Here is a 13,168-nt window from a genome sequence, read left to right as displayed (position 1 = left end):
GTACAGTAATTATATATAAGAACCAAATCCCATATAGGCGGTTGGCTGCATACAGCGTGACAGAGCACAACACACACACGCCTAGCAAACGGAAACCCCTACAAAGTCAAAAACGAATAAACAAATTTAAGAAACGGCACCAAAACAAAAAGCACAACCATAAGAGTCATCACGACAAAGAAATTAGTCCATTAGGTAGGCTTACACGCATTGCAGACCACAATCGCAACCTCCTAACCATTCCGTTCCTCGACCTGAATTCCAACATCAGAATTATGCCCGAGACACAAAAAAACTAGACATACATTTCTGGCGAAGACTTGCCCGATCGTGGAAATCCCCCCAACTTGAATTTTTTTTACTAACTTGAGAGTTGGCCTTCAACTGGAGGACTTTTGGGGAGAAATTAGTCAGTGGTTCTTAATCTGGGGTGCACGCACCCCCTGGGGGTGCAAGATGCCCTATCTGGGGGTGCAAGACATGGCCAGGTTTTTTTTTATTAAGCACGGGCACATACGTACAACTACTATGTTTCATCATACCTCTGTATTTATTGACATTATACATTTTTTAACGACTGAGAACCAAATGGGTGCAAGGTTGCAGTCAAGGTTAATAACTACTGGTACAATGGATAGAAGCCATGGGGGTAGAGTGTCTTTGCGATCACTTCATAATTGCCATGTCGGTGTACACTCGAGCCAACTCCGGTTAGCCGTCGTCCCAAGAAAACGGAGGTTTAATGTGAAAATTCATAATACAGATCGCATAAATATAAAAAAATGTGTTGTAAAACCCACCACCACCCGACACAGCCAATTAGTAAGGGCTGTCACGTAAACAGAACATTCCAAATCGTCACTAGTACAGCCCACCGGTGTGCTGTACTCGTGAAAATTATTATTTGGCTATCGGGTGGCGGCGGTTTAACGACACGTTCACATATTTATGCAATCTAACCCCAAAAAAACCCCTGAATTATGGATGATGTTGATCGCGAAATGTTAAAATTGTCGACACGATATGGGGCAATGTCTGTGCGCTCCACTGCTGGTCTGTGGCCAAACACACCGGTTGCAGCAGCACCCTCCTGAACAAGTGTCTCGAGACACAATGAGGCTTTCCCTGCTAAATGCACGGGCATTATAATAACCGACAGGAGAGCTGTGTATTGTGTGCGTCATTTGGGATTGTGGTGGCAAATTCCATTTAAGACAACGTTCGGCATCGTGTGGGGGGGGGAAATCAGAGTGCACGGAAGGAAGCCCCCCACCGCGCATACGAAAGGTTAACGTTCATAATAACGGTTTTTGGGTTAGATCGCGTTTATTTATAAATGTGTCGTAACCCTCCACCACCCGACATGGCCAATCAGCAAAAAAAAAGTGTCACGTTGACAAAAGACAAATAATTCACTACTTTAGCCCACCGGTGTGTTGAAGAGTGAATCCACATTTACAGTTTGAGTACGACGTTTCACTGGTAAATACTTCCAGCATCATCGGGCAATTCGCCAGAATGGTAAAGCCCTCGCTTGCTCCCGGTTTTATATAGAGCAGCAGGGTGACGTCATCACTTAACTCATATCAGGTGCAGTGATTAGAGGCGGAGGGGGGGTATTGTAATTATATAATCGATTAGTAATCAGTCATTGGTTATGATTAGTAATGAGTTGTAGATTAGTAATTCTTTAAATCAAAATGTAATGTGTATTATTTAATAATACGCTTCCAGGCCGCACTAAGCCGGTAGCTGTCAGAGCGATTAAAGTTATTCTTGTTCCTCTCAATTTCAATGGATTCTCTAATTAGTCTTTGCCAGTAATAATTAGTTTTACACACCACTGCAACATTGTCAAAATCAATTGAGTGTCCTTGTTGACAAGCATGTTCTGCCACTGCCGACAGTTGTGTTTGAGATAATTTAATATTTCTCTGATGTTCTTTTAGTCTTACACTGATGTTACGTCCCGTCTGCCCAATGTAGCAGCTGCCACATGAACAATTATTATGAAATAATACACATTACATTTTGATTTAAAGAATTACTAATCTACAACTCATTACTAATCATAACCAATGACTGATTACTAATCGATTATATAATTACAATACCCCCCCCCTTCCGCCTCTAATCACTGCACCTGATATGAGTTAAGTGATGACGTCACCCTGCTGCTCTATATAAAACCGGGAGCAAGCGAGGGCTTTACCATTCTGGCGAATTGCCCGATGATGCTGGAAGTATTTACCAGCGAAACGTCGTACTCAAACTGTAAATGTGAATTCACTCTTCAACACACCGGTGGGCTAAAGTAGTGAATTATTTGTCTTTTGTCAACGTGACACTTTTTTTTTGCTGATTGGCCGTGTCGGGTGGTGGAGGGTTACGACACATTTATAAATAAATGCGATCTAACCCAAAAACCGTTATTATGAATAATATTGGTCGCGAAAGCCTACGTGTTCAACTGAAAGGTTAACGCACTAACGTCCGCACAGATAGGTTCAGGAACCCTCTTGCTGTGCCCGCCGGGGCTTGGGAGATTCACAAATCTCGTTGCGATCCGCGAACCCGAGCTACCAATGCACCAGTGTCTATGTGCCGCTGTAAATTTCCACGCGTTAAGCCATTTCGTTGAGCTTTCATTTTGTGGCCAGGACGCTTCTGAAAAGGAAGATAATCGTTCAGTGGGTTTTACCTGGTAAGAAAAAAAAATGTTTAGTTTTATTTGTAAATATTTTGGTTTCAAGCGATTCGTTTACATTTCCTATACTTTGCCACTCCCATCGTGTTTTTGTATTGTTGTTGTAACGTCATGACCCCGTGCCTCTGCTGGACATCTGTGCAAAATAACTTTATAGCTCATCGGATTCCACCGGTATAAATATTCAGATCCTGATTCTGGATCACAGTCATGCTCCGGCCACACCCACTTCTGCACTCATGTCCAGATATAGAAACAGCTGCAACCACATGGCGAAATTTACACCGCTGCAACGTGCGCACATGCTTTCGATTCACGAGAGGACTTACAAAGAAAAGAGAAAATCCGAGAGGTGGACGCTTGGAATTTGCAGAGACGAAGGAAGACTCGGGGACGTGGAAGCAAAAGAACATTTGCAAGTTGTCGACATTGCTCTGACTTTTACAAAGCAAGTGGGCTTGGGCAGGACATGGAGCTCAGAAGGGACGATGATTAGCCGGCGGTCAACGCGGATGCGAATTGGATTTCACGCGGGTGAGCCAACGGCACTTGGTCTCGCGCGAGTAGGAATAGGCGGTCAGTAATGGTTGACTCGGCGTAGCATCGTGCAAGGCAGTGGGATGCTTGCTGGATGCTTCTAGGATGCTACCCACGCACCTCAAGTCTTTGTTCGGCGTGCGTGCGCATCTCACGTGTCATCGCGGACTGCACGTTACCTTATATTAATTGAACGCAATTTGTTTTTCTCCATAAAGCGGCGTTCTTCAGGAACGCGACTGCTACCGCGTGCGCTATAGAACAGGCTGCGTGTTGAACTTCTTTCGCGCCATACGTAGCGAGCCGACCGTGCTAACCGGAGGTGCGATGATGGAGTGGCAGCCAAAGGGGGGGTGGGGGGGGGGTCGGGGACGCGCCCTAGAGGATGTCTACCACGGAGGGTGAGGCAATGATCCCACTTCGCACAGAGGTGGTTACGCGGATCGCGAGATCGTATGGCAATGGCTTGGGGAGGACTTAGTCCAGCAGTGGATACGTTAAAGCTCGTGATGAAGATGATCACTGCTGGTGATGATGATGATGAAGATGACTGGATATCTGTGAAAAAGATCTTTTATAAGCTCATCGGATTCCTCGAGTAGAAAAAAGCATTCTGATTCTGATAACGACAATGTTATCCTTGCAGCAAAACAAAGGTTATATTTGAGTTGGGATTATTTTCTTTAAGCAGGCGAGTACTCCAGAGATCAGGATAAGTCTAATTTGCAGGAATGACATGTGGCATTAGTGTTGGCAACAGTGGGGGGTTGGCGATGATTGCGCCACTGTATAATCCCAATTGAGTAATCTGCGAGTCATTTGCGAACTTGGAAAAATGCGTTACCAACAGGGGGAAGGAAGCGACGTGTCGAATCGCGCGTAGCGTTTAACGCCAATTTGCGCCGTGGACGTTTTTTTTACCGACACTCCTGAGATGCCCTGCAGCACCTACAATGCACTCCTCAAGATGTGAGCAATGCTAACACCGGAAGCGGTGGCCTGTACAGAATATTGGGAAAAAGACCACAGAGGTTGGAGAGGAGACACGACGAAGATGAGGACGAGAAAGAAGAGGATGAAGAGGAAGAAGTGGAAGAGGATGAATAGGATTAAAAGGAAGAAGAGCAAGGAGAAGACCGAGACTTAAACGTCACCAACACCGCCCTCAACCGAATCACCCCGGAATGACCTCCTCAAATTGCGGATGCCAAGCAGGGCTGAGCCCGATGGGCAACCACCAATGGGCGGCCAAAGAAAACGACCCAAAAGACTCGTCAATAACACTTGCGGCCTTGGAAGCATCATGTATATAATAATAATGGGAGACGTTTCAGGCAATTGCCGATCCTCAGCACACGAAGGAGCTACCAGAGGCATAACAGTTGCTGTAGACTATGGGGTTACGTTGTTGTGTGCAGAAGAGGACAGTGCAGCAAATTCCACTATTGTGCTGTACGCCTATACTCTCTGCACCTTCGGAAAATCCCGAATGACTGATACGTACATAAGTGTGTATGTACAACGTTGAACTTATTTTGTGCCGTACGTAGCCAACCGTGCTAATCAGAGGTGCGGGGGGGAAGGATGATTATACACAAAAATTAGTTCTAAAGAAATTAGTTTTCAATTTAGTATGGTGGTGTGTAGTGTAGTGTACAGTAGTGTAGTGTATAGCGTATTATGTAGCGTACTGCACAGCGTAGTGTAGTATGTAGCGTACTGCGTAGTACGTATGTATGTTCAACTTTTTTCGCACCGTACATGGCCAACCGTGCTCATCGAAGGTGCGGGGGAAGGACAACAAACTAAACACAAAAAGCAGTTCGAAAGAAATTTGTTTTCAATCTAGATTTTAAAATGTATAGCTCCCAGTGGCTTCCTAATATCAACACAATGAAGTATGGTTAAATAACCCCCCCCCCCCGTAAGGCCCCACTGAGCTATATATAGCTCTGACCTGGCCATCACAAATTATAGCTCAACGAAGTGACTAATCTCATGTGGAAATGTATAGCAGCCAAATACTCTAAACTCATGCTGATTCTAAATGTGGAGGGGGAAACCGGAGGATCCAGAGAAAAATCCACGTGATCACGGGGAGAGAGAGAGAGACACGCAACTCCAAATATACAGACGTCAGGGTCGGGATCGAACCCACGACCTCCTGTATTCCAGGCGAGGGAGTAAACATCTCGCCATACACTCTTCCACATTTACAAATCAGCTAACCAACCGCTGTGCACCCATTTACACTGCTGGGTGAACAGCAGGCAAGGGGGGATTCAAGAAACTTGCGCCGCCGTTCCAAATGCCGCGCGGGGAGATGGAACCGTCTCATCCCACCGCAGGTCAAAACGCTCCTCTCTATCGGGATGCTTCCGCTCGCGAATGCCCCGGCACGCCTCTCGAAGTCAAGAAACCCACTTCAAGAAACGCGTCCATGCACACCTTTTCGCCTCCTACAACTTTGGAAGTGCCGTTGGACGTTTTCGTTCCCGTGGGTCTACGCTCAGCAATCGCGCGCGACGCGCGGTTCAGCGTGCACTTGCGTTGAGAGAGAGAGAGACAACGCAAGTGCAATCACACACAATGCTACTTTTATTATTTCTGTTTTTAACTTGCTGAAGACACAAACAATGTCATTAATCGGAGAAAATTTTGCAGCAACTCCCACGGGATTCCTTCCGCACGCGCGTTATTAAAACGCAACTCCAATCAAGCTAAAACAACGCTTGTTTTGTTTTAAGGATTCCGTGTTTGCTTTTCTTACAAACCAGAAACAAATCTTACTTTCAGACTCTTTAAAATCACTGCCGAGTGAAGATCACCTAAAAGCCATCAACATCTCTGGATTATTATGATAACAGCGGGTTTTTTTCGTGCAGAGGTGACACAGTGGCTAGATGTTAACTACCTCGCCTGGTATACAGGGGGCCGTGGATTCGATCCTGGCCCTGATGCCTGCTCTACATTTGGAGTTTGCATGTCTCTCCTCTCTCCCCGTGGTCGCATGGATTTTTGTTTCCGGGTCCCCTCCGGTTTTTATCCCTTCACATTTTGAATCAAGATGCATTTTGAGTATTTGGATGCTATACATTTCCACATAATTATAAGCTACTTCGTTGAGCTATCATTTTTGATGGCCAGGTTGCTTGTGAAAAAGAGCTATACAGCTTAGTAGGCCTTACCTCGTAAAATACAAGTTAAAAAATCAGGCTGAGACCACGAACTCATTATTCTTGAAAAGCCGGTTTAATCACGGAGGCTAAGAGCCAGATTCTAACCCCGCCAGATTCTAACCCCGGACTTGAACCCAGCCTTGTCCGAGATGCTGGCTCGGTGTCTTAAACGCCTTGCACATCAGTTTGGGCAAGTGCTTACTGTTGTGTTAATGGTACACTGCGGTCCCTGCCATATTAACATGGAATTCTCTCCATTGTGTGAGAATTCAAGCGATCCTTATGAAATGTAATATTTACAGCCTTTTGTCAATCTACTGCTGAGTGAAGGTCTTCCCGTGCCATGTTAGTCACGGGGGGGGGGGGGTGTAGTAGTTTGACCATACTGTACCACGGTGGGTCGTCAATGCAGCTTTGGTGGGGCAAGTTCAGGGATATAATGCGCCGCTGATGTTATCCATGGCTGGAAATAAAACCCAGGTTGCCAGTTTAATGGCGCAGAGCTTGAACCACAGTACCACCACTTCACCCCAATTGGATCCCTCTTAAGGAACCAACTGAGTTCTTCCACAACTTCATACAGAAAAATACGTAATTTCCTGCCCTACCACTATTCAAGCGCGGGCGAAAGGCCTTCCCCTCTTTACCTCTGTCTTTGACAGTTCCTTTCTCTCCACGAAATACACATGCCACCTCGGTTACATACGGACAGACCGTTGCCTACCACAGGAATGTGGAGTTTACAACACTTGCTCAACATTAACAGCTGATATGAGTGCAAAAGTTGGGACATGAGGGCACGGTGACTTTTTGACTTTGAGTTTGCGTACAGTAAAAACATTACGATTACGATGCCGAAAGGTGCAGCGTGATATCTGCCCATACTGCTTGCATGCCTTTATACTTTTAAGCAAAATGAGATGTGAAATCTCAAGAGGCTTATCCAGGAACAATATATTCGTTCAAAAAAAGTTAAAACGGCGACAGAGCAAATAGGATAACTAGTAACAAAAAGATAAGTTTAAAGTAAAAAAAACCAAGCCGAAAAAACACATCGGAAAGCTATTACCGCACAACCACGAACATCTACATAGTAGTTTAAAAAACATTGTTAATGTAATGATTCACGGAACCAAACGTACACTTACACCCCTTTATGAATCCACCACTTCCCCCATACCTTGTCGGCCATGGGGTAACACGTTTGGCACTTTCATCACGCCAGTCAGTGCAGGACTGATGTTAGCCGTGGCTGGGAATCAAAACTCAGGTCGCTGGGTTGGTAGCGCAGCTCGGCGAACTACTGCATCAAGTTGCTAACCACTCTGTCGTAAAACCAGGTGGGGCCGGTGGGGTGGCGTCTTTAAACTTCACGAGCAGGGCCTTTTATTAAAGCAGTGTCCAAATATTATAAACTTAACTCGAAATCTTACAACATTCCACAAGAATGGTACACAGACCCATAAAACCCACGCGCAAGTAAACAACGAGCTAACAATTCTCAGAGCAAATTGCTCGTCTCATGCTGCTGCTGCCGCTGCCATAAGGGCCCTTGATTGAGAGAATTCTAGCAAGCTACTTTAAAAGGAGTACTTGGCCTACTCTTCCAGGCCTGCCAGATGGCTTGGTAGAAGAGAGATGGCGGCAGTGCCCACACTTTAACCCCACTACGTGTGACCTGCCGATCGACTGTGGTCGACGCAGAGCCCGTCCTTGTGGGGTACGGGCGAACCGGGGCGAACGCCCGGAGCCCCGCGCTGTGCGGGGGGGGGGGGCCGCGCTTCGATGTCACGGTGTCAAGAGGTCAAATACTTCCAGTTTAGTTTGAATGCGTCGGGGGGGGGGCTCCCACACGGTGAGATTTGCGCGGGGCCCCCACGCCCCTCTATGTATTGGCCCTGGGCGTGGGCACCCACGTTCAGTGTCTCTAACACCGCGACTACAAACTCCGAGCGGCACCCAGCCAAATTGGGCGTCACGGTGGCTAGGAGATGTTAAATCCCTCGTCCGGTATACAGGAGGTCGTGGGTTAGATCCTGACCCTGACGCAAGCTGTATATTTGGAGTTTGCGGTGCGTCTCTCTCATCATCACCACAGTGTCTAGATGTTAACTGCCTCGCCTGGTATGCAGGAGATCGTGGGTTAGATCCCGACCCCGACGTCTGCCGCATATTTGGAGTTTGCGGTGTCTCTCTCTCATCATGACCAGTGTCTATATGTTAACTGCCTCGCCTGGTATGCAGGAGGTCGTGGGTTAGATCCTGACCCTGACGCCTGCTGCTGTATATTTGGAGTTTGCGGTGTATCTCACCCCGTGGTGGCGTGGATTTTTTCTCCGGGTCCTCCGATTTTTCCCTTCACATTTGGAAACATCCGTTTAAAATATTTGGCTGCTATAAATTTACACATATGCCACTTCGTTCAGCTATCATTTGTGGCCAGGTCGCTTCTGAAAACAAACAGCAATACAGCTCAGTGGGCCTTACCTGATAAAATAAAATAAAAAGTATAATTTAGTAGATCAATCAACTCGCCCCATTGTTTTGAACTGCCATGCACGAAGGTCGAATCGAAAATGTATTTAAACGCACTTGCGGACATTATTGGACTATATGATTCTTAAAGCAACGTGTGACCTTGATGGAACGCACGTTTAAATAAAAACTGCTTGACGATGTTTGAAATGTCTCCTTGAAAAGTTTGGGGCTTGTGGCAGGAGGAACACACCGTGGCTAAACAACAACAAAGCGGAGCTGTCACAAGCCAGTTCCGCGGCGGTGGTGGTGATGGTGGTGATGATGGTGATGGGAACGGAGGACCCAATAAGGTGCCAGCCAAAAGATCACAAAGCTCGTGGAGATGGGAGTGGCGAAATTAAAAGTAAATGCGCTCTAAAAGGCAGGAGGAACACACCGAGGGGCTCGCAAGTGAGACACGCGGGTGGCATCGTTTTCGTTGACGAAGGCAATCACTCCGCACAGCCATCTATCTGACAATACCGAAGTGTTTCGAGTAACATTAAAGATCTAATCAGTATTCACGATGTTCGCATAAATGAACAAACCGATGTATGGAGCCCAGGGGGGGTGGGGGGGGGAAAGCAACATTTCAAAGCCGCGGGTCTGCCTTTAATAACGCAATTGCAAAACATTAAAGACATTCAAAACTATTCCATAAAACCATCAAATTCACACACACGCGCGCGCAGACACGCGTCAACTAATTAACCAATCCACTTAAAATGATCTCCCCCTGCACCTCGTCGTTCATATGACCATACCACAACCACGCTGGTGCACTATAACACACACTTAGCCCAAAACACGTTTCAACGTTTGAGAGCACACGTTGGTTAAAGTTACGTACCAGTTAATGCATTTAAAAGGGAGGGCATTAACGTAACCTTCAATGAAACCAGCGAGTATGGCCAGTGGAGGTGTGTACACGCACTGTACAGAGGACACAGAGTGGTGAAGTATGGCCAGTGGAGGTGTGTACACGCACTGTACAGGGGCCACTTGCTCGCCCACACCGCAACCCTACGCGTCAACACGTTAACTATTTGACATTCTGTACGTTTGCAGCAGCAGCAGCAGCAACGACGACAAAATAAACGACTTTAACAGTGCATAGTGAACCATCTACCACCATCATCATCATCCAGCAGCGGATTGACCCATGAACACCGCCCAGTGTATTGTGACAGCGTCGATCCACTGCTGGATGAAGGCCTTCACACCTCCCCCCCCCACCCTACTACGTGCCGTGTCAAAAGCCCGTTTGACCATACTTCACCACGCTGGTGATGGCGAGTCGGTGAACGTGGACACTGCACAGGGTGGAGGAGGAGGAGGTAACTGTGCGTAACACTTTCGGTCCATCACCAAACGCCCGGCGTGGTGAAGTATGGTCCTAGCAACTTCCCGCGGGAGTGATCGTGCGTCGCGAGAGACATCGTCCAAAGCAGTCGATTTGATCCACAAAGAGGTGCGGGTGGAGGCGGGTTGCTGCTTTGCCGTGCGTGAGCAATGTGTGTGTGTGTTTTTTTGTTGTTGTTGCAAGCGTCCACGGATGTTGTGCTCAAATGACCATACTTCACCCCGCTGGGTCGGTGAACCCACCGGGGACGGAATCGTACCTTGCTTTTCACTTCTATGAGGTTGACTTGCCGCAACGTGGCCCGCTGATGTTTTGCCATGAAGGCGTCTTTTAACCGTGAAAAGTAATAAAAACTTTAACTTCTGCGTGTTTTTGCTTAAATATCTATATTTAAAAAAAAATAAACCCAGCCCCCTCTCTAATTGTTACGGGTTTAAAACAGCAACAACAACAAACTAGGTTTCAAGCGGCAGCAACAACAACCCACAGAGAGCGTGTGAGCGAGAGAGCACGAAGAGGCCGAAGACTTTTAGTAAATGCTGAAAAGTGAACCCCATGGGGTGGCACAGGGGAAGGGGGTGGCTCTGAAACGACGTCCGGACGCCTGACGCGAGCGCTCAACGCACGCGCGCCGCTCCACTGGGGCGGAATCCGGATCGGACATCTTGCTAGGGGGTAGACGGACATGGCGGGAGGAGGGGGGGGGCGTGGACATTCCGATGACGTCATCAACCCCCCCTACCCCCCACCCCCTAACCCCCCCCACCCTACCCCACCCTACTCCCCACCCTACCCCCACCTCCTATCCCCCACCTTCACCCGACCCGTTAAGCTCAAGCCGGTTTGTTTATCCCTTACCCAAGATGGCCGCAGGAATCCACGCGTCGCAGTCGCGAGCGTTGTAATCGAGGCGCGCGGTGAACTCTACCAGGGTCGTGACGTCGCCGAACACAGGGGCGGGGGTGTTTTGTATTTGGTGGATACGATAAGGAGACGCGAAGGGGGGGGGGACAGCGCGCGCCCATTGGACGAACGGGTGTCACGTGGTTACCAGTTCGCCCCTCCCCCCCCACGCGCCTCGCCACCGGTTCTTATACGTTGTGGAATAAACAAAGAGGTTTGGTCGGTGACGTCTTCGGAATATTGTAATCGCTGGGTGGAGAAATCCCAGATCCGGATTCGACTTAATCCGGTTCCACCTGACAGGAATTCCAGGCGTTGCCAACGTAAATACAGGGACTCCTCTACTCACGAACATTCAACTTACGAACTTTCAGAGATACAAACAAACCTGTCCGTATGTCCAGTCGCCTGTTCGGACCGAGAGTCGTAAGTTCAACCGTCGTGGAATCTATGGCGGTGGTGGCATCTACAGAACCTGAAGAACCAGTGGCATCTACATCTACAGAACATGAAGAACCAGTGGCATCTACATCTACAGAACATGAAGAACCAGCGGCATCTACATCTGCAGAACATGAAGAACCAGTGGCATCTACATCTGCAGAACATGAAGAACCAGTGGCATCTACATCTTCAGAACATTAAGAACCAGTGGCATCTACATCTACAGAACATGAAGAACCAGCGGCATCTACATCTGCAGAACATGAAGAACCAGCGGCATCTACATCTGCAGAACATGAAGAACCAGTGGCATCTGCATCTACAGAACATGAAGAACCAGCGGCATCTACATCTGCAGAACATGAAGAACCAGCGGCATCTACATCTGCAGAACATGAAGAACCAGTGGCATCTACATCTACAGAACATGAAGAACCAGTGGCATCTACATCTGCAGAACATGAAGAACCAGTGGCATCTACATCTTCAGAACATTAAGAACCAGTGGCATCTACATCTACAGAACATGAAGAACCAGTGGCATCTACATCTACAGAACATGAAGAACCAGCGGCATCTACATCTGCAGAACATGAAGAACCAGCGGCATCTACATCTGCAGAACATGAAGAACCAGTGGCATCTACATCTTCAGAACATTAAGAACCAGTGGCATCTACATCTACAGAGCATGAAGAACCAGTGGCATCTACATCTACAGAACATGAAGAACCAGCGGCATCTACATCTGCAGAACATGAAGAACCAGCGGCATCTACATCTGCAGAACATGAAGAACCAGTGGCATCTACATCTACAGAACGCGAAGAACCAGTGCCATCTACATCTGCAGAACGCGAATAACCAGTGGCATCTACATCTGCAGAACATGAAGAACCAGTGGCATCTACATCTACAGAACATGAAGAACCAGTGGCATCTACATCTGCAGAACATGAAGAACCAGTGGCATCTACATCTGCAGAACATGAAGAACCAGTGATCTACATCTGCAGAACATGAAGAACAGTGGCATCTACATCTGCAGAACATGAAGAACCAGTGGCATCTACATCTGCAGAACATGAAGAACCAGTGGCATCTACATCTGCAGAACATGAAGAATCAGTGGCATCTACATCTGCAGAACATGAAGAACCAGTGGCATCTAGATCTGCAGAACATGAAGAACCAGTGGCAGCTACATCTGCAGAATGTGAAGAACCAGTGGCATCTACATCTGCAGAACATGAAGAACCAGTGGCATCTACATCTACGGGAGATCATACAACGTTTAAAGCCATTCCCCGTGTTTAGTGTACATGCCGTACAACACGTTTGAAATCGACAGGAGTGAATTCGGACAAATCGACTTACGAACAGACCTCTGCAACCTAGCTCGTTCGCAACTACAGGATTCTCTGTACCAGTAGTAATACGTAACGCGAAATACATTATTAGCGTCGTTCAAAATGTAATAGTCACAATTCGCCTCCTTCCCCATAACCTTTTCCTGCA

At 47.4% G+C, this 13,168-nt stretch overlaps 1 protein-coding gene across 1 annotated transcript in view; it reads right to left on the bottom strand.

Annotated features, from left to right (window-relative positions):
- Window positions 1-10,997, bottom strand: part of PARD6B (par-6 family cell polarity regulator beta) — a 63,205-nt gene extending 52,208 nt beyond the window's left edge. Inside the window, exon 1 of the mRNA XM_032971098.2 lies at window positions 10,563-10,997. Coding sequence (XP_032826989.1) covers window positions 10,563-10,622 — 60 coding nt within the window. The 5' untranslated portion in view covers window positions 10,623-10,997. The remainder of the gene's footprint in view (window positions 1-10,562) is intronic.
- Window positions 10,998-13,168: the final 2,171 nt, after the last annotated feature.

Source organism: Petromyzon marinus, chromosome 45, assembly GCF_048934315.1.
Source record: "Petromyzon marinus isolate PM22_M1 ecotype Great Lakes invasive population chromosome 45, UKy_Petmar_22M1.pri1.0, whole genome shotgun sequence".
Lineage (NCBI taxonomy): Eukaryota > Metazoa > Chordata > Hyperoartia > Petromyzontiformes > Petromyzontidae > Petromyzon > Petromyzon marinus.
Note: the sequence above shows the minus strand (reverse complement) of the source record. Positions and strands in the feature narration are given on the sequence as shown.